Source organism: Peromyscus maniculatus, chromosome 11 (assembly GCF_049852395.1).
Source record: "Peromyscus maniculatus bairdii isolate BWxNUB_F1_BW_parent chromosome 11, HU_Pman_BW_mat_3.1, whole genome shotgun sequence".
Taxonomy (NCBI): domain Eukaryota; kingdom Metazoa; phylum Chordata; class Mammalia; order Rodentia; family Cricetidae; genus Peromyscus; species Peromyscus maniculatus.
In genome coordinates, this window is record NC_134862.1 from 84,339,386 (window position 1) to 84,361,937 (window position 22,552).

The 22,552-nt window shown below is 41.9% G+C and overlaps 1 protein-coding gene across 1 annotated transcript in view; it reads right to left on the reverse strand.

Annotated features, from left to right (window-relative positions):
• Positions 1-1,111: 1,111 nt before the first annotated feature.
• Positions 1,112-22,552, reverse strand: part of Fh (fumarate hydratase) — a 24,959-nt gene continuing 3,518 nt past the window's right edge. Inside the window, exons 2-10 of the mRNA XM_042258653.2 lie at positions 19,061-19,195; positions 17,603-17,713; positions 15,753-15,929; positions 13,171-13,353; positions 10,511-10,676; positions 8,533-8,736; positions 6,721-6,848; positions 4,012-4,165; positions 1,112-1,303 (exon numbers count right to left, since the gene is read on the reverse strand). Of these exons, the coding sequence (XP_042114587.1) occupies positions 1,161-1,303; positions 4,012-4,165; positions 6,721-6,848; positions 8,533-8,736; positions 10,511-10,676; positions 13,171-13,353; positions 15,753-15,929; positions 17,603-17,713; positions 19,061-19,195 (1,401 nt within the window). The 3' untranslated portion in view covers positions 1,112-1,160. The remainder of the gene's footprint in view (positions 1,304-4,011; positions 4,166-6,720; positions 6,849-8,532; positions 8,737-10,510; positions 10,677-13,170; positions 13,354-15,752; positions 15,930-17,602; positions 17,714-19,060; positions 19,196-22,552) is intronic.

Below are 22,552 nucleotides of genomic sequence, written 5' to 3' on the forward strand. Positions count from 1 at the left end.
CTACCAGTTATTTGCAAGTTTGGTTGTTGCTATACAACCCAATTGATTTTTATTAATTTCAAAACATTCCTTAGAAGAAGGAACTAAGAGAAACCACACCCTATCCTAAAGCAAGCTGTAGAAGTATTATAGCATCAATATTTAACTATTGCTGGCAAAGACAGAACAAGAGGTAAGAAAGTATCTCAGTGGTAAAGCCTGCCTAACATGCTTGAGACGCCAGGGTGAATGTCTGTCTCCGTCCCCCCCCCCCCCCAACATCACTCATATGGACTAAGAAGTACATCCTTACAATTTATGCAGTTATATAAGAAAAAGTTTGAAACTCTTTATAATAAAAGTGCCAAGGGCTGGAAACATACCAGTGTAAAAAGCACTGGCTGTTCTTCCAGAGGACCTGGGTTCACTTCCCAGCACTACACAGTGGTTCACAACCATCTGTAACTCCAGTCCCAGGAAATCAAATGCCCTCTTCTGGCCTCTGGGCACTAAGCATGCACATGATACACAGACATACATGCAGGGAAAATACCCAGACACATAAAAATTTAAAAAAAAAAAAAAGCGTCAAGTCCATTCGGCCTTAACAAATTAGAATTCAGCAAGCTGTGGTCTGGCCTGTAGTCCTAGCCCAGGAGGCCAAGAAAGGAGACTTGCAAGGTCAACACCTGCCAGGACTACACAGGCTGTTCAAGGAAACTGGGCAACGCCATGAGGCCTGGTCTCAAAAAGGAAGCCTAGGGATAGAACTCAATGGGAGAGTGCCCAGCATGAGTAAGGACCTGGGTCCCACCTCCAGTACCATTGGAAAAATAAATTCATCTTCCTTAACATTTTTAGATTAGTTTTAATTACTTGTTTCTTCTATATAAGCAATAACTTTAAACTGCCACAGAGGAGTTGGTGGTATAATTACTTTCCCAACAACAAATATTAAGGGATTCTTAGCCCAAGCATACCAGTCTTTACAAATGTATTATAGCATGTACATGGTTTTAATTGATCCTATTTCCTCTCTCTCTCTCTCTCTCTCTCTCTCTCTCTCTCTCTCTCTCTCTCTCTCTCACACACACACACACACACACACACACACACAATTAAAAACACAGTCTTGTTTTTTAAATTTCATACAAGTTTATTTTAATATAAATTTATTTAAGTCATTTTGGACCCAGCATGTCCTTGGGTTTCACCCACTCATCAAACTGCTCTGCCGTGAGATAGCCAAGTTCAATGGCCGTTTCCTTTAAGGTTGACCCTTTCTTGTGGGCGGTCTTGGCGATCTTTGCTGCTTTGTCATACCCTGAAGAAAAGACACACAGCATAAACATTAGTAGTGACATTTTTCTAAAACAAAAGGCAGCCATCATTGTTTACTGATACTGATGTTACAGGCCTCTTAATGATGTATTCTATTTTAAACTATGTAAGAATGACCATGCCAATAACTGTCATGTCTTCTATAGAATACAACCTTGATGTTCTTAGGAAACAGACTGAAGCATACCTCATTTTTATTCAAGATTTGTTCCTATGTTGAAGTGGACCAACAATTGAAAGAGAACATAAAAAATTGAAAATAAAGTACCATGGTATAAAAATCCACATTTGGGTACATTGTGTGTGTCTTTGCACATGCACGCACGCATGCACGCACGCACACAGCACGCACGCACGCACGCACATACACACACACACACACCACAGGGTTTCTCTATGTAGCCCTGCCTGTCCTGGAAGTCACTCTGCAGATTAGGCTGGCCTCAAACTCATAGAGATTGCCTGCTTCTGTCTCCTAAGTGCTAAGATTAAAAGCGTGTGCCACCATGCCTGGCCATTATCTTTCTAAGGAAGCATGAACATTTAAATGTCACAGGCCTGCAGAACAGACAGCCTTGTAACAGACAGCTGTCAGGACTGCCCCTGGAGGGAGAGCTAGGAAGTCCTTGTTGAGGCAGGAGCAGCCAGATTGAGAGGGTGCCATTCCCTGGCGTCTGTTTAGATGTTACAGGATGAAAAGGGGAAAGTTTTAGCAGAAATATGTATTTGGACAAAGGAACCCAGGCAACCCAATGCACTGTAATCCTGGCATCCAGGAGATGACAGTGAGTCTCAGCCCCTGCCTGAAAACAAAACAAAAGATCAAGGGCACTGGTTTACTTCAGTCATCTGCTTTTGAAATAAAGGTGGCACTGGGAAGTTCTCAAGGTTGTTTTGACCTTAAAAACTGGCAGTTTTAAAAAGACAGAAGGCAAAGCAAGGACAATGAAGTCAGTGAGGGAAGACAGAAATAAAACTTCAAAGTCAGAACTATGACCATAGCAGGGGAGCATGTGAGGCAATGGAATAACCAGGGGTAAAGCGATGCAGCCCCGACTGAACTGGGCCTGCCTGACTTCATTCTCAGATGAATCTAGGAGTGCTCATTGAGCTGACAAAGTTGTGGAGTAACCAGAAAGAACGTGCACATTCAACGCTTGGATCAACCTGTTTCTGTGCTCGTTATGTGAACGAGGCCTAAAACATGAGCATCCCTGCTCACCAGCACAAAGCACTGTTAGCCATCAGCTTCTCGCATCGCAAGACCCTTGAGAGCCCTGACCAGGACTCACTCAGCCAGCCGGTGAGGTGGTACTTGGTGAGCTCATGAGGCACACCTGTCAGAGATGCTGCCCGTCCTCACAGGTGGATCTGTCCTCAGAGTCCAGGAAAGCTTCCCAGACATTCTGCTCAGACAAGACCTCTTACCTAAAAGTGTCAGAGTATCTGTTGCAAGAGCCTTAGGGATCACTTTGCACCTTTCCAGGTGAATATTGGTATATAATAATTTTAAATGAGTCAAACCATTTTACCAACTTTATAAAATGAGGAAAGCACAAATAAAATCTGCCCCAAAAGGTCAGGATTATAGAACATTCTAAAGTGGGACCTACGTCATACCACATAACTGCACCACTCATTCAAAAACAGACGAAAGCCATCTATCTGTTCGGCAGAAGGAACATAACGCAGTGACTGCCTCAACCTGTGGAAACCAGAGCAAATGCCTATGGGCTGGGCAATGGCGGCCGGCCTGCGACCTAAGTCTATATAAGAACAGTTACAATCTGGAAAAAACGAGGAACTCAAGGGATAATTTCAGAAAAAGTATTCAGTTTTCTCCCCTTTCCCTATAAGCATCAAATATTTTGCCATTCTCTTTTAATTAGTAATGTTGCATATCTGAATTGGATAAAACAATATCCAAGTATTACATAGTATCTAGAAGAGGGAAACAATAAGCAGATCCATTTGCTGTTGGTAATCCGGCAGTGCCACCTAGTGACATTACCAACAGCGGGTCGTAGAGACAACCTTCCCCAACTGAATGCAGCACCCAGCATCTGAGTCCATCAACATGAGACAAGGGCTAGTGGGAGAGCTTCATGTGTAACGGTGCTCTGCCAAGATGGGGGTCCGAGCTCAGTCCCACAGACGCACATGGTGGAGGGAGAGAGCTGACCCCTGCAACTCTTCTCTGACGTCTGCGTGCATCCCATGAGACAGATGGACACACAGACACACACAGATAGACAAAGATACTCATGTACACACACAGACACACAGACACACACAGACACACACACATACACACACACAGAAATGTAAAAGGTTTTTTTGTTTTTGTTTTTAATTTTTTTTAAGGAGAGTTTAAAGCCATCCTAAGCCTTATACCTGAAACCCTGTCCAAAAAACAAGTCACTTGAAACTTTTGGGACCAGCAAAATGGTTCAGCAGAAAAAGGCCCTTGCTACCAAGACTGCTAACCATAGTTCCAGCCCCAGGACCGACACAATTGAAAGGAAACACCCGACACACACATGTACACTATGGCACACATGCGCACATATAAACACACACACACACACAATCTTTGTTTTTAATTTAAGGTCTTTTGGTGGTTTTTTTTGTTTGTTTTTGTTTTTTACTTTTAAATGCTGTTTTCAAAATGGCATTATCCTCCAAACTCACCTATATGAGGATTAAGAGCTGTCACCAACATTAACGACTCATTCATTAGCTTGTTGATCCTCTCTGTGTTGGCCTGGATCCCCACCACACAGTTTTCTGTGAAAGACACTGAAGCATCCCCCAGCAGCCTGGCTGAGTGTAATACATTCTTAATCTGTCAGAGAAACAGAGAAGACGAAGGAAAGAGAATCATTTCTCAGCCTCAGTTTCTTTTGTTTCGCTTTTGTCCAATGACATGTGTTATTTGATGTTCCATGATGGATATTCGATAACCATACATCACTCCTACAAATTCTACAGTATATACCCAAGAAGACAAGTGAAAAAGGCACTGAGAACACAAAGTTACAAATCTAAAAATGATAGAAAAGACATAAGTGTGAGTAATTAACACAAGACAACCCATGATGGATAACTAACACAAGGTAGGCCTCAGTGAGTGACTAACACAGGATAGCTCATGGTGGATAACAAGACAGTCCATGGAGAATAATTAATGCAAGATAGCCCACAACAGATAACTAACACAAGATAGGCCATGGTGGATAACTAACACAAGAGGCCCACAAGGGATAACTAACAAAATAATATAACCAATGACTGATAACCAACACAAGAGAGGCCACGGTGAACATGCAAAACAGGTGAAGTGTGTTGTATCCACAATCCAGCAGGAGTCCTTCTAGACACAGTCGAAGTAGAGAGCCTAAGATGGATGAAGATTCATCCCTGCAGGGGAAAGAGGTGCAGAGGTGTAGAGGCCTGAGACAGTTGCTAAATGTTGGATTCTCTGGTTTTATGCTTAATGGAACAAACATTGCAGGATTGTTTTAAAGTAACATCACACGATGCTTCAGATCATATACAGCCAACTGGTACTTAACTGTTACTTCTTTTGAGCAACACTTCTCATATATACCTGTCTAACACCTCAGGAAGATCTGGAAGCTATACTTCCACCAATGGACTCTAACAGAAGCTAGACATTACAGCTTCATTTGATCCTAATGACTTAATTGTAAGTTAAATATCATCTTGATTTTCTAATTAAAGCCTAACTTTTTTCTTCTTCTTCTCAATTAGGTCTATCCCTGCCCATAATGTTCTCCCATCTCTCAGGGTGATGTAGCAGTTTTACTCTATGCGATGGAATGACTCATTTTTTTTTCCTTCTTACATTTTTATAAAGGAATAAGATGGCATTATTTTTAAGACATAGTAAATTAATAAAAATCTAGCAATAAACAATTGTTATACATCTGCACATGTCAGGTGGCTGGTATTAACTGTTGGGAAGATGACCTTGATGCAAAAGTATATCGATTTGAAGTTCACTTTGGCCTGTCTTTCATTTACCAGTCCCAACAGAATATACATGCCATGAAGGCAAAAACCAAAAACCTCATTATGTTTATTGTTTTACTGTGAACACCTAAAACTGTGTGATCCAAAGTGAAACTTAAATGATATTATATTACTTATAATTATATAATATATACTATATATTACTATATACTAGTAAGTCATCTGCATATTCTTATCAATTAAGGCTTTATGCCACAAACTAGTAAGAAATAAACCTCTAATGTATTTCAGATTCAGCACTGTACAAATACAAATGAAGGACTTAATGGTGACACAGCTCAGCCATCTGAAGCTCAGGAATCTGCACACAGGATGACACCATCCTGTTGCATTTTGGAGTATTGAAGGAAAAAGGAGAAGTTTGGAGGACAGTTTCTGAGGTACATGGACAAGGCAAAAGGAAATTAAAGAAAGCCTTGTTGGAGACAGAAAGTCTAGAAGAAATGGAGAGACGGTCAACATGTCATCCTAAGAGAATGGGGGATGTCCACTAGAAGGTCACTGATGACAGAGAACCATGCAAGCAATGTGAAAGGGCTGAGGCTGGACCACAATGATCAAGCCTAAAGCAAAGTGACAATGGCTGTCTTTCCCATCCAAACCTGAGGAAGGCACAAAGCAGCAGGCTGAGCAGGAGACAGGGCTGTAAAGAAGGCATACTTTTTAAGCTAAGCAGACATGAACTGATTTCTAGCTACTGCCATTCACAGTGGGAGGGGACAAAGGAACACCCCCCACCCAGAAGTTTCTCCAGTCCTACCCAGCCTCATGGTCCCACAGCCGCTTATAAAATAATCATTCAGAGGCTTATATTAATTACCAACTGTATGGCCTATGGCAGGCTTCTTGCTAGCTAGCTCACTCATCTTAAATTAACCCATAACTATTAATCAATGTATCGCCACGTGTTCTGTGGCTTTACCTGTGTTCCATTACATGCTGTTCCTTGGACAACAGTTTGGCGTCTCCCCGCTCCTTCTCCTCTCACTCTCTCTCTTAGATTTTCCTGCCTGGCTCCATCCTGCCCTGCCATAGGCCAATGCAGCTTTATTTATCAACCAATCAAAGCAACACATATTCAGTGCACAGAAAGACATCCTACAGCACTGTCTTACTTCCAGACTTCTACTTAAAAGCGCAAACAATCAAATCACTTGAGCTGAGTAAGACTGAATCCCAATATCCCAAGTTATTCCAGTAACACTTTAGTGCATTGATTTGCAGTTGCTACATACACCACATACTACCACCTAATGTGGAAGCTCCAGAAATTTTCAGGAAAGACAAGAGCACTGGCAATTAGTCTTCAATCAAAAACTGCTAAAAATCAAAATGAAAGCTTACCATCATTGGTTTAAAAACGTTCAACTCAAAATGTCCATTGCTGCCTCCAACAGTAACAGCAACATGATTCCCCATGACTTGGGCTGCAACCATAGTCATTGCTTCACATTGAGTAGGGTTCACCTTTCCTTTGAGAAAACAGTGCAGAATCTCATCAAATATGCTCATGGTTTCCCATATCACTTAAGACTGTTTTTGTTTTTATATCAAAGAAATAAATGTAACATTATTAAATAAAGACATAAAATAAAAGAAAGCTGATGCACAGGCTTCTAGTCACTCAGGAGGCTGAGGCAGGAAGATTCCAAGTTCAAGGACTACCTGAGTCAAGGCCAGACTAGGCAAGATCTCTTAATAAGATCTTGACTCAAAACATAACAAGAATTCTAGGGCTACACCTTAAAGATAGAATACTTGCCTAACATAAGGGAGGCCCTAGGTTCAACCCCCCAATATCACAGACACACAAGAGTATCAGAGAAAGAGGGACACATAGCCACAGAGAATGAAAAACTCAATGAAAACTGATGGAAACACATGGTTTTCCATCTTTAAAGCTTTTGTTCCTATGTAGGCATTTAGGCAACAAGGCATAGAATACACAATTAAAAAGACAAAGACCCCACCCTCCAAGACAGTGGCAGCCAAGAAAAGTGCTGGCAACTCCAATAAATAAGGGGTCCACACAGAGAAGGGCGTGCTGCCATGCTGCGCTGGGCGAGATGCTAGGCTGGAACTCTATATGCCACCCAGGTCCCCAGGGCTCTAGCTCCACAGTGCCTCTTTAATAAGCCCAAATCCAAGCCACACACACACAGCAGACTCCTCTATCCAGTGTAAGGGAATGCACTGGAGGACTGTTCCTTTGTCTATGACATTCTTCCCTTTGTTTTTATTCGGGAAACAGGTTTTTGCTTTAGTTGCCCAGTGAGACCTAAAATATTGTTTGTAGCCCAGGTTGGCCTTGAACTCATAATCTTCCTGCCTCGGCCTCCTAAGTGCCAGGATTAACCACATGCATTACCACAGCTGGCACCATTTCTCTTTTTAACAATTATTTTGAATTAGCAATCAACTAAACCTGTATGTCATTTTTTCAACACAAAGTATTACAAATCGAGATCTTTTGGTCTATGTACACATATAGAGTTAAAGGTCTAAGGAAAGCATTTTCTTTACAGTAAACTATTAAAAGTTACTTTGTCAGTTTCAGTACAACTCAACTGGCCTCCAGAGAGTCTGTGAATCTTGACTCTGTTATACAACATACTGTCACCTCAACTTTTCTATCCACTAAATGATTAACAAGTGTTCCTGGTCTCTACCAGGTCACCAGTAAAATGCTGAATGGTTAGAGCCCAGTATCAAGACATTTCTCCAAATAAAGTCAACTCATTAGTCACTCCCTTAAATGTCTCTTTGCCCAACTACATTTGCCTCCCAGATCCCAGTGTCTGTCATTTCTATTTAACAGGCCAGAACCTGAGGCAAAGATGATATGAGGACTTTGGTAAGGAGCTCAACCCAGCCTGTTTAACTCTGTTGTTCTCTTGGCTTCAGAATGAGGATTCAACTATCACGCAGGCTCCAGTATGAGAACCTCAACATGCCCCTAACTCAAGTCATTTTCTTGGCTTGGTAAGTGATATTCCTAAAAGTTCTGCAATGATCCACATGGATACTGTGGAACAAGTGCTCCTCACATGTCCCCATCACTTCAGGATGGCAGTCAGTGAAAAGGCATGTTCTGTGATTGAGAGTCCCTAGGATCTAGTAAATTCCAGCTCTAGAATTCATCAGCTATGGGCTCACCTGGCATGATGCTGCTCCCTGGTTCATTCTCAGGCAAGATCAGCTCTCCTAGACCTGACCGAGGCCCGGAACCCAGGAAGCGGATATCATTGGCTATCTTCATCAGGCTGCAGGCGGTCGTGTTCATGGCCCCACTAAGCTCCACCAGAGCATCGTGGGCAGCCAGGGCTTCAAACTTATTGGGGGCAGTGACAAAAGGCAAGCCTGAAGGAAGGAAAGAGTTCTGAGGGTGAACAGGGAAAAGTAAACACACCTGCCAACCTGAAGAAGTTAAACAAAGTCCAGCATACACAAGGCGAATTGGAACAGAGGGCTGGGAGTACAATTCAGTGACAATGCTCGCCTAGCACGTGCAAAGTGCTGGCTGAGTTTAAGTCCCAGGGCTACGGACATCTAGAACTCAATAATAAATAAATAAATGTAAATTTTCACTTGAGGAGAATGCTTAAGAGTCAATCTGTGTCAACACTCCTTTAAGATATCCCACAGGGCTTAACATGGCCCTAACAAGCACATGTAAGGAGGCCAGACTTCTTTCAAGTAACGATGAGAACTGTGACATTTACTCCAGTGTTTGTCCACACTCGGATCTTACATAATTTTTAAAAATCTCTTTGTCTACCCCAGTCTGTTCTACTAGAGAGAATAGGGAACACAGATAAGCTATGGTCTCAGTCCATCCATCCCACAAGCAAAGATTATAAAGTCTGTGTCCTCTAAATCCTAACACAGTTCCTTTGTATTAGAACATGATTTAAAAAAAAAAAACAAAAAAACAAAAACAAACTCAGCTGGAGGATAAGCAACTATGTGCTCAGCCATGGAAAGCACATCTATATCACCTCTACCCCAAGGTTCAAAACATCTCAGAAGAAAAGGCAGGAAGAATGAAGAGCTGGAAGATGGGGAGGAGCGCTGTGAACTGCTGTCCTCTGGACACGGACAAGAACATGAACACACATCAGCTGTGGGTGTCTCACAAGATCAAGTCAGTTAGAAATCCCTGCACGGAGCACCGCACCCCATGTGAGGAGCTATTGCAGCACTTGGCTGCTGGAGGAAGGAGAGTCACTGTTCTTTGGGGGTGGCTACTAGGGCAGCACAAACTGAACTTGGGGATACACTCAGAGAGAGCGAGGGGGGATGGGACCTGAAAGTTGGGAGGCAGACATATTTTGGGGGGGTCTGAGAGATGGGGGCTAAATATGGTCAAGATATATTATATACATTTATGAAATTTTAAAAATTTTACATGCCTTTAATCCAACACTCAGGAAGCAGAGACAGGTGGATCTCTGTGAGTTCGAGGGCAGCCTGGGCTACAAAGTGAGTTCCAGGACAGCCAAGACTGTTACACAGAGAAACCCTGTCTCAATAATAAATAAATAAATAAATAAATAAATAAATAAATAAATAAATAAATAAATAAATAAGAAATGAATATTTTAAAAACTCACCTACTGGCCTGTGGTATGTATTATATAGTTACCACTACCCTAACCTTCTGGTAACAACTGCATCTTAATCAGTTTTCTGGACATGACAAGTTGGTTCTAATAACAGTAATTATTATTCAGATTATAGCACTTTTCTGGTGAGAAGACAGCATTTAAAGATATTAAGGCAAAGAAATACCACAGTGTGACATAAAAAACACTAAGCTTATGGCAGTTATCATCTGGTAAGTTTCCCAATAGTAACTGTTTTGGCTTTTGAAAACTGTTCTTAAAACGGCTTTGAAGGGGAAGGACCGACAAGTACCAGACTGCACACAAAGCCAGCATGGAAACGTAACTGCATGCCCTTGAACTCCTATACGGAAGACTCTAGAAAGTAAAATGCGCTTGATCGACTTCGGAAACGGACACGTTTAACAGGAGCACGTTGCTCCCGCATTTCAGGAGAATGCAGCCTAGAAGCATCTAGCCAGTGCGTAAGCTGGCATAAGACAACGAGCGGTGACGCGTGCGGCCCCCACCTGTCAGGGCGGCCACCTTTGCAGCCACCTTCTCTGCGAAGCCGACCCTGGTGTTTAACCCCGTCCCGACAGCAGTGCCTCCAGCAGCGAGCTCGTAGATTCTCGGCATGGCAGCTTTTATTCTTGCCATTGCATACTGGACTTGCTGGACGTAACCACTGAATTCCTGAGAAAGACGATCACAGTAAGAACAAACCTAACAGCATACCACTTCCTCTAATGGCGTCAAACAGGAGCTTTTAGAATGCACTTCAGATTATTAAATTACATGCTACTCAATGTTAATTCATTCACACAATGAAGTAAGAGAAAGGAGGAAGGGATACAAATCTACAAGGCAGGACAATGCAAATAAAAACATGCAGCTGAGTCTGTCCATAACAATGTTTTAACAGTCCAAGAAAAGAGCTATGAAACAAACCGTTAAGAACAGTTGCACTACATTAAACTACTGCTCTACCTACTATCCACCCAATGGACTGATCCCCCCGCCCAATACTGAATATTCTCCAAAGAAAAAAGAAACTGAAAATGTTTTCTATACAATTTCACCTGAAAGACCTGAGAGGGAACCCAAGGGGCTCCTTTACAGGGACCTGAGAGAGAAGCAACTCATTCAACAGCCTGAGGGGTCGCAGTGGGACAGGCTCATAGCGTCACTGTACAGTGTAACTCTGTAACTCTGCTACAGCGTAGTATGTATTACAGTGTTATTCCGTCACACTGCTTCCCACACTACAACACTTTAAAGCAACCCCAATCTATCTATCATGTTTTGATCACTGTGAACCATTATTAATAATTATGCAGAGACAAAAACATCATGCCCTTTGTATTTTATAATGGGTCTTATCTGGGTAAACCAAGATATACACATAAACTAAACCTTTTCTTTTACCTAAAAATACTGGAAAACTGAATACTTTATATTACGATTAGGGTTTGTAGTAGTTTGAATATAATTGGCCCCCAAAGCGCATAGGGGGTGGCACTATTAGGAGGTGTGGCTTTAGAGTGGGTGTGGCCTTGTTGGGGGAAGTGTGTCACTATGGAGGCAGGCTCTGAGATCTCACATATGTTCAAGCCATGCCCAGTGTCTTAGACTACTTGTTGCTGCCTGCGGATCAAGATGTAGTTCCTCCCCCACTCTCAGCTCCTGCTCCAGCACTGTGTCTGCCTACAGGCCATCATGTCCCACCATAATGATAATGGACTGAACTTCTGAAACTGTAAACCACCCAATGAAATGTTTTCCTTTATCAGAGCTACCATGGTCATGGAGTCTCTTCACAGCAATAGAAACCCTAATTAAGACAGGGTTTCATTATATTCTAAAGAAAACATTCTCAAAGGTAGACCTAATTCATGAAACTGCAACCTTTTCTCATTCTCTTCCCATCTCCCCATCTCTCCCACAACCCCACATGACACATACATCAGCAGTATGCACTTAGAAAATGGATATTGAAAACTGCAAAAACTCAAAAGACAATTCTAATCAAAGCAAATATACATGTTTCTCATAAAGTAAAGAAAAGGAAAATAGAATTGCTGTCATGATAAAAGTGTGATGATGTCATATAGGAGACAAAGTCATGGCTCAAATGGATTTTTAACATAGTGGCTTTCAACATGCAACATATCAAAAGGAAAGTAAAAATCAGAACCCAGGGGAAACAGACTAAAATGCAGATATTGTTCCTCCTTAGAAATTACACACAGAAGTAAGGGCTAAGGATATGAATAAAATGCCCAAAGAAGCAATTTAATCCAGTGGGTCCAATTTCATCTCTTCATTCGTTTTTAGCTAAGCCTTTGAAGTGTTCCTCATTCCTTCTGTAAAAATTTTGCTAGATAATGAAGCTTTATTTATTATTTGCCACAGAACAACTGAGAATCCGTCCAAGTGGGCAGCAATCAAGTCCCCACCCTCACCCAGTTTTCATGAGACTCTTACTTGATAACCATCAGTTGATGTTGGCAATGGATGTTGACACCTAAACTATATACACTGTGCCTCCCAAACTGGAGTGTGAGTTGAGACAAAAGTGTTTCATGAATTTCCTTTTGTTTCTTTGCAATGCACATTACTAGCTCTCCCTTCAGCTGCTGATACAGAGACAGAAAAATATTCTCTGCTATCCTGAAGAGTAATATCTCTTCCAATGTAGTCAAAATAATTGTAAAAGGGAAGATCAGCCTCACTTAATTACTTTTTAAAACTCCGTTGTAGTTAAATAACTTCTTAATTTAGAGTGAGACAGATGAAGCATCATGACATTGGAGTGAGAAGATGTGTACCAGAGATGGCTCTAGACACTCTTTGTCAACCAATTCGCTACAGCCTCACAGCCATGCATTCTCTTCACTTTACAACCCAGAACACGGAGGCACGGAGAGCTAAATAACTTCCCTGCAGTCATATAACTGGTCAAAGCAAAACTTGAACCCAGTGGTCCAACTGAGTCCAGCTCACCGCCAGCACACTCCCATCTCATGTGGGCACTACTAATTCAGAAATCAGATACGGTTAATTCAGAAAATCAATACTGACCTTGGTTGTTATAAACTTGGCCTCTACTTTAAAGGCAATTTTGAGGGAAAACATTGACAACTGGTATCAATCCCCAAACTGAACAAAATGAGTCAAACTCCTGTACCTGCCCAAGGGTAAGTGGAACAGCGTCCTGCGTGTGCGTTCTCCCAATTTTGATGACCTGCATAAACTCTTTGGACTTGGCACTGAGCGCATCGTGCAGCTTCTGTAGTCCTGGTAACAAGACCTCGTGAACTTCCACCGCAGCGGCGATGTGCATTGCTGTGGGAAAGGTGTCATTTGAGCTCTGTGGGGAATTTTTAAAAGAAACGGAAGGTGTTAACTCGGAAAGAGGACTTCACAGCCCAGCATACACAGTACTTAATAGTGTCCATGGGGCAAATAATAGGGCGGTTGGTGAAGTGAAAAGCCATCTGGAACATACTCAGGACTCTCACATACAAGTGCACTTGACATACTTATTATAACTAGGCATCTAAATCCACTATACATTACAAGTGCTCCCTAAGAAAAGACAGTAGACACGGGGGTTAAAAGCACGTGTGAAGGGAGTAATGTGTCCTAGAATGCAGCCATTCTTTCATAAAACATTTACTTAGTAAACCTGAGAAAAATCCTGTGAGGCAGAAAGCCAAAATAAGCCAAGCTGTCAAGGAGATAATGTGACCTGCAAAATATTTAGAACTTGTGAAACTGACAACCAGGTGCGCACACTAGGTACACAGCTGTCCTCGTACTTGTAAGGTATGATGTAATTTAAAAATACTTATTCACTATTCAGATATTTCAATTGGTTTTTTATGGCAACCATCAAAGCACTTATACAGTTCAGTGAACAGTACAATGGCCACTTATCCACCTCCCCCTACATCTAACCAGAAATCCAGCAATGTGCATCAGTGCTGTGGCAGCTGCTTCCTCATCCTGTTACACCATTCTGAAGCAGAATTCAGACTATAAACCACATTTAATAAAGCCATACTTAGAGGCAATACTGAGTTTGAATAGCACTTTATAAAATGAATTATATAAAAGCTTTGCTTTTGCTGAGGGCGGAGGGCAGATTTGAGACAGGGTTTCTCTGTGTAACAGTCCCGGCTGTCCTGGAACTCACTCTGTAGACCAGGCTCACAGAGAACTACCTGCCTCTGCCTCCCAAGTGCTGAAATTAAAAGTGTGTACCACCAATGCCTAGCTTTTTTGGTTTTTCAAGTTTCTCTGAGTAGCCCTAGGACTCGCTCTATAGACCACGCTAGACTTGAACGCAGAGATCTTCCTGCCTCTGCTTCGCCAGTGCTGGGATTAAAGAAATGTACCACCACATTGTTTTTGATACTTAAGAATACATTAGACCTAGCACCCAGGCCCTTGCTTCTTAAAAAAAAAAAAAAACATTTCCACGGGCTGGAGCAAGGAAAATACATGATAATGGGTTTGGTTATCTCAGTGGGCTTAGATATCTTACCATGGCAACATGTAAGGGTGTGGGTTCAGAGAAAAAAAGAGTAGCATGCCTAAAGGACCCAAAAGCCAGCTGAACAGGGCCCCCAAACTCAGGCAAACTTAATAATATAAATAATAAAATATAGGGTTATGACCAAAGGAATAGCAAGCCATTGTGAATTTAGTGCTAAACATGACTAAGAAATAAAAAACAGGAGAACAAAAGTGCTTCACAGAAAAATTCCCATTAATAAATGTGAACAGAAGAAAAACTGAAAATCGCTCAGACACCATGGCAGTGGGCTCAGCAGTAGAACAGATGCCTGGCACGCTGAGGCCTGGGGTTCCATCCCCAGCACTGCAGACAACTAAAACACACGACAAAACAAAACGACAACCAACCACAGAGCGGTCACTGGGTAAGACCCACTGACAACAGCTTCTTATTTCCAGTCTCAAGGCATCTCCGGCAACTTCTGCGGGGAATCTAACACATAGCCACAAATTTCCTCTACCTCTCCTCTAACTGGTACTCCAGTGTCCTGCCAGAAATGGGGGCAAAGAGTGACGAATACACATGGAAACAAACACAATGTAACAGTCATGACACCTAGCAGCGTCACCTTACAACCAGTGATGAAGCATAACATCACCACGGCAAGTCAGGCTGCCATCGAGTACTCGACAGGTCGCAGTAAGGGTCTCTCTCTCGCGTCTGGGACAGCCAGTCCCTCTAGCAGCTCCCAGCTCTGTCTGCACACCAAGTGAAGGCACTGCTACTGTTACAGGCCATGTATCCACAACCTGCCCTCCTTCTGGGAACCCTAAACTCAGTGAAAAACACTCAGTGGAAAACTGGGGAAATCCTAAAAGAAATCTGTTTAAGAGTACTGTGCCCAGAGCAACTTCTTAGTTCCAGTAACTGAAGCCAGTTATAAGAGACATCAGCATTACAGGAAGGTAGCAAGCGAGCAAACTATCTTTACAAATCGATTTTGAAATAAAGAATGTTCTAAATAAATGAAACAATGGAAATGTATTTATACACTAAACCAAGATGTCCTAACAGTGATTGTTTTGTGAAGTTTGAAACCAGCCATGATTTCTGGAAGAAATAAAAGTCTTCTCTAGAAAGAACACAAGCTGGACAAACTCTCGTCATCAGACAATCACCTACTTGTCTCCAAGCACATCTCCCATACGCATCTCAGTCTGTCCCGACAGAGCAGAGCATGCACCCACCTGGCTCTTATTAACATGATCGTTGGGGTGCACAGGCTTCTTGCTGCCAAGTTCACCTCCTAACATCTCAATTGCTCTATTGCTAATGACTTCATTTACATTCATGTTTGTCTGGGTTCCCGATCCAGTCTGCCACACCACCAGAGGAAAGTGATCGTTTAGTTTACCTTCAGCTACCTGCAGGAAAGAAAACATTAACAATAAGTCTTTTTAAAACAAGGAATACTGGGTATTTGTTTAGCTATTAAAATGACCATGATGGAGTAAAGTTCTGCTTTTTAAAGATGTCAGTTGTTTATATGCCGAACGGCTTGCTAATGATTTCAAGACAGTTTAAGGGCAGCTGTAACACAATCCTGATATCTGTGGCGTCACTTTTTCTAGTTACAGTTACTTTGACAAACCACACTTTACATATTCTGAATGATGACAACTCATGGCTTCAAACAGAAACTGAAGGAAAGCCATTCTCTTGTTTTCTTTCCTTTACGTGGAGTCTGGGAATCAACAGGTCTTTGGGCTTGTGTAGCAGGAATCTTTACCCACTAAGCTACCTCACTGACCCAGCGAGACTTTTAAATTCTCAATTTATGTGACAGCTTTTAAACTGTAGGCTTCCTAAAGTAATGACTATTTAACTTCACTACAAAACGCCTCAGAAGACCAGAATGTATTTCAGCTCCATTAACCTGAATAACTGGCTCCTTTTCCAGGTCTATGAACGTCACCAGTCACCTGCCCCGAGAACTCTGAGAACAAAGGGAAGTGTAACTCCATCAGAGATCCAGTACTGCTCCACGTGCCTGCCAGCACCTGCCTCCCTCTCCCCTGCACTGCGTGCTCATGACGCCCTCAGCAACTGTGGACTCCACCTTCATGCATCCAACCAATCACAGGATGAAGACATTCTCTGGGAACTTTTTAAAAGCTGCAGTTGTACTCTTACACAGCATTTACAGTCTCGTTATTACAAGTAAGTGAGAAACAAGACATATGACAGGAATGTGCAGGCTTTATCACATATTTTACAAAAGGAACTTAAGCATCTGTGGATTCTACTACCCAATATGGGGGGGGCAGGGGGGGCATAGGGAAACACATTTTCTGTCCACTTTCTTCTTCTCATCAAAATCAAGACCCTAAGATGTTCAGACTCTGTTCTATGCCCATCTTTAAGCACTAATTTCTATTGCTGATACCATAACCAGGGTAGCTACCTTACACACACAGCTGTAGTGATGAAAGCCCTTCCTTTCCGTCATCACAAACACTGTAAGGCGACACTGTAAACAATGTGTCAACTCACCTCTGCCCACTTCTTAAGACAATGCTTAAGGAGATTATATTCTTGACAGGTACAACCAAATAATCAACTAGTTTAAAAGGAATCATTTATATATGAGATAAAAACCTAAACTTCAAACCATCTGTTTATTTTTTCCATTTATTTATTTATATTTTATGTGCACTGGTGTTTTGCCTATGTCCCCTGAAACTAGAGTTAGACAGCTGTGAGCTGCCATGTGGGTGCTGGGAACTGAACCTGGGTCTTCTGGAAGAGCAGTCAGTGCTCTTAACTACTGAGCCATCTCTCCAGCCCCCTCCCCCCTTTTTTAAAAAAACTATATAAATCACCAAAGAGATTTAATAAGATGCAAAATTACCTAGAAGTGTCATTGAAAGATGATTTGAGCACTGTATTAAATCCTCACTGAATAATACTGCCACCCTACCCTGAAATTCATTAACCTGAGACTTCAGAGTGCCCCTTCCTGCAGGCAGAGCTTCCTGTCACACAGTGGACCTCAGGACTTTGATGCCATTATGTAAGCACGCTTATCACCTCCTACCTCATCTGCCGCCTTCATTATTGCGCTAGCAATCTTTGGATCAAGACCATAATCCTGGTTTACTTCAGCAGCAGCTCGCTTCAAGATGCCAAAAGCTTTAATGACTGGGATCTAAAATTAATCAGAAAAATATCTTAAATTTGCAATTTTGGATAAGCATGACAATTTGTTATTTTATGCAAATGCAGAAACAGTACCAATACTATCACCCTCAATTTTATAAAACAGAAGAAATTACCTAAGTGAATAATGAACCAACAAAATCTCAAGGCTTGTCTATATGTATACATATTTATAACCAAAACACACACATGCACACAGAAATGTTCCTATAAGGACAATGTCGATAATAACTGTGCTTCATGGATATATACTGTAAAGTATGCGTCTATTTTACATGGTATGCATTAAAGTAAGTGTATTCAACCATCTCTCCTAACAGATGCTGCACAATCATTCTATACCTGACTTCAAAACAACCATAGAAGAGATGGGCATGGCTGGTGCGCACCTGGAATTATAGCACATGGAAGGCCAGGAGGGGAAATCGTGGCCAGCCTGGGCTACACAGTGAAGAGGTAAAGGAAAGGGGAGAGAAATAGATGAGTGGGAAGATTAAGAAGAAGGGAATTTGAGTACTGAAATAAAAATGTTTGCCAACTGTGAAATCCTGACAAAAAAAAACCAAACCACCAAACCTTTAAATTGCCCATTTTGGTTGTCAACTTCATCACATCTGGAATCACCTAAAACCTAAGCAGGTGGGTATACTGTGGAGGATTTTCTTGGTGGATCATTTGAGGTCAGAAGACCTACACTAAATCTGCACTATACCTTTTAGTGGCAGACCATGTGAAAAGACATGGAAGAAGAAAGTTTCTGCTTTTTGCCTGTTTGCTCTTGCTCTTACTGGCAAGTTCATCTATCCTGATGCTGAGGTGATCCTTCATTGGTTATTAGAACCTACTTCTTCAGGATTCCAACACAGACCGAGGTCTAGCAGCTCTCGAGGAATTCCCTGGGACCCAGCAGCAGATTGCAACTGCCGAGACATCCAGTGTTGTGAATGGAACAACTACCAGATCCTTTGCCTTTACATCGGGAGTCAGCTATCGTTGCCTACTCATATCACAGCCTGTAAGCCAGTCTAATAAATCACACACACACACACACACACACACACACACACACACACACACACACACACACACTTCTGTTCCTTTAGAGAACCCTGACTAGTGCAGCCCATTAGCAAATTATTTAATTATAGCAGCTAAAAATCCAAAGTAATCAAAGCCTTGGCTGAAAGTAATAGCGTTCTAAAACTTTAATAGGTTCCTGGCATCTTAATGAGTGAGAACTTACTACTTAGAAAGCTAGTTTTCTCGTAACTTTAATTTTATAAAGTATTTATAACGTACCATGGTTCTAAGCCACCCTCCCCACAAAGCCACTTACTGGCATACGCTCTGTCGCACCTCCGATTTTAAAGTTCATCGTAGATCTCACGGTCTGGGCGCCATAATACTTATCAGTTGGGACCTTCAGTTCACCAAAGGTGTCATATTCTATACGGAAGGAATTTTGACTTGCCTAAAGACAGGGATAAGACATTATTTTAGCTTGGAAAGAAATCCAGGATCAAAGCAAACAAAATCCTGATCAGCTGTAAAAAGAAAAAAAAAAGTATTAAAAAAAAAAAAACAGTCCATCAGGTTACTCTATTCCTTACTTTCACTTTTCTTTAAAAAATTGATATCCATATTTACAAATTCAGGTATTAAAGAAAGCTTATATAATTAACATACTGCAAACATAGAAAGTCTTTGAAATAAAAAAAAAGTGTGCCTATTACTAGTCGAGATTTGAGCAATTCAGACCTCACTTAAAACTTATTTTACTGGAAACTTTTGAAAAGTATAAAACACTTTGAGATTTTTAAGTTTACTTAAGCAAAGCTAAAATTTAGCATAACGGTCACTGCGCCTGAGACAGCAGCTGTGTGGCCTCTACAAGCCAGCCTTTCCCACCTGTAAACTAAGGGCACCTGCAGAGGACAGATGCTAAGTCACTTCTTCATCTGCTAGGGCAGTGCAAGCATTTCAGAACCTGAGGAAAGCTACGGAGCCTCTCTAGAAACATGAGCATGAATGCATGCGTGCAAGGCTTCTGTGACTCAGGAGCCCACATCCTGAAGGTAAACAGTAACGCAGAGTAAGAGCAGGGACCCAAGGCTCCTGTTTCTGGAGAAGCTGGGATTCTATCAAGTGCATCAACTTAAATTAATAAAAAAAATTTAGCAACTACTCAATAAATAATTTAAAGTGAAATATTCTAATATAAAACTTATACAATATTGAACAGTAAGTGATAAATGTTTAATACCTGAATAATCTTAGCAGAATATTCCTGAAATATTAAGAGATCTCTACCTTTTTGGGGAGGAAGGGCTAGTTAAAATATAATTACATCATTTCCCCTCCCTCAAGAAATATTTTATAACCCTATAAAAATCTAAAAACTTTAAATTTACACAATATATTCATTGAAGAGACTTCAAAGTGACACTCAGAACTTTAATATATGCATACTGTATGGCCAAGGACATGGGTAAGTTAGAGTACAGATGTCCCGCATCCACATAAAAGCCTGGTGGGGCAGCACATGCCTGTCCCACCAGCCCTGGAAAACAGAGCCAGGGAGACCCTTGAGGCCCACTGGCTTGTCAGTCTAACACAAATGCAGGTCCAGTGAGACACCCTTTCTTGTATTTTTTGGTTGTGAATCTAGCCTTTAATAGCTGAGCCATCTCTCCAGGCCAAGACACTCTTTCTTTCTTTTTTTTTTTTTTTCATATTTTATTTTATTTTTTATTTTACAATACTATTCAGTTCTACATAATAGCCACAGATTCCCTTGTTCTCTCCCTTCCTGCCCCCCTCCCCTTCCCCCCAGCCCACTTCCTCCAGATCAAGGTCTCCCCCCAGGACTGGGATCGACCTGATCGACTCAGTCCAGGCAGGTCCAGTCCCCTCCTCCCAGATTGAGCCAAGCGTCCCTGCCTAAGTTCCAGGTTTCAAACAGCCAACTCATGCAACGAGTCCAGGACCTGGTACCACTGCCTAGATGCCTCCCAAACAGATCAAGCCAATCGACTGTCTCACCTATTCAGAGGGCCTGATCCAGTTGGGGGCCCCTCAGCCTTTGGTTCATAGTTCATGTGTTTCCATTCATTTGGTTATTTGTCCCTGTGCTTTATCCAACCTTGGTTTCAACAACTCAAATAAACCCTCCTCTTTCTCACTAATTAGACTCCCAGCGCTCCACCAGGGGCCTAGCCGTAGATGTCTGCATCCAGATTCCTCAGTCCTTGGATGGGGTTTATGACTCAACTATTAGGGTGTTTGGCCATCCCATCACCAGAGTAGGTCAGTCCCGGCTGTCTCTCGACCATTGCCAGCAGTCTTTTGTGGGGGTATCTTTGTGGATTTCTGTGGGCCTCTTTAGCTCTTTGTTTCTTCCTTTTCTCATGTGGTCTTCATTTACCATGGTCCAAGACACCCTTTCTTAAGAGGTATGGTGCAGAGCAATAGAGGATGCCTGTTGTCAATCTCTGATCTTTGCACAAGAAAGTGTGCATACATACACACAAAACAATATGCATTCTACATTATTATAACTAAATATAATTAGATGGTTTCAATTTTTTTTAACCCCCAAGTAATTGCTTTAGTACACAGTCAACTGACAAGGAAAAGTTAATTTGTGGTTTTCCCCTAAGACTAGAAAGAGTCACAAAACATTTTAAATTATAAAGGCTTAATTTAAGACATGAAGAAAAAAATTATCATCACCTACCCAGGCCCTAAACATGTAGATATACAGGGACTGACATTGGCCAGTAGGAAGCAGCATTTAATACTTTATATGCATGCCTCATTTGATCTTACAGGGATCTCAGGAGTCCAAAATTAAAGGAGACACAAAAAAATCAACAACCAGCAAATCACCCCAACCACAAGATAGTGGGTCTGGACTGACACTGTGGTGTGTCAGTCTCCGAAAGCTGTGTAAACTCTTGTCTATCAACACTCCCTGAAGTGAAGGAAAATACAGCAATTCCCAGGCAGCCCCAAGTCCTCAAGTCCTCAAGTGCCACCCTGTCATGTTACAATACACTCTAGAACAAATAGCAGATGGCAAACAACACCAGCCCTTCTTTTCTGTTCTTTCTTTCTTTTTTCTTTTTGTAAAAGCAAAGAGTCTTTATTCATACTCCGGGCTCGATCCCTCTGTCTGTCCAATGCAGTGGTGAAAGCAGAGAGCCCTGAGCCCAGGCAGGGTGGGATTTTTATCATAGCAGAAGCTGAGGTGAGGGGATTTCCAGGGTTCAGGACCCTGATTGGCTGACAATTGTCCTGGAGTATCTGTAAAACAAAAATAGGTGTGTGCTAGACTCAAGGACATCTGGCCACCTAATGGTTGGAATGTTAGGTACTTCCTCATCCCTGGGTGGATCCCTGGGTGGGGTCAGCTTGAGACTTTTCCTGAATCTGGATGTTACCTACCAGTAAGCCTGTCACAGAAGCTGTGTCTAGGCCCCTAAGCCTGTCATGGCTGCTGTGTGGTCAAGCTATTTTGGGGCCCTTTCACATTCCCCCCTTCATAAGTACCAATGACAGGACCCAATCATGGGTCCTGCCTGTTCATAGGTTCAAGGGGATGGTATTGGGACCTAAGAACCATTAGCTGAACAGTATTGACCCACTCTCGAATGAAGACAATCAATCTATTAATAAGGCAAGGGCCAAGTGTAAGCAAAAGAAGCAAAATTATTAAGCCTGCCCTTCTTTTCTTCCTTACCTTCTTAGATAGTAGTACCAGGATGTGGGGCCCCAAGGGAGGCCAACTCTCATCTCTAGTTTATAAAATTATGTTTCAGGTTTTAAA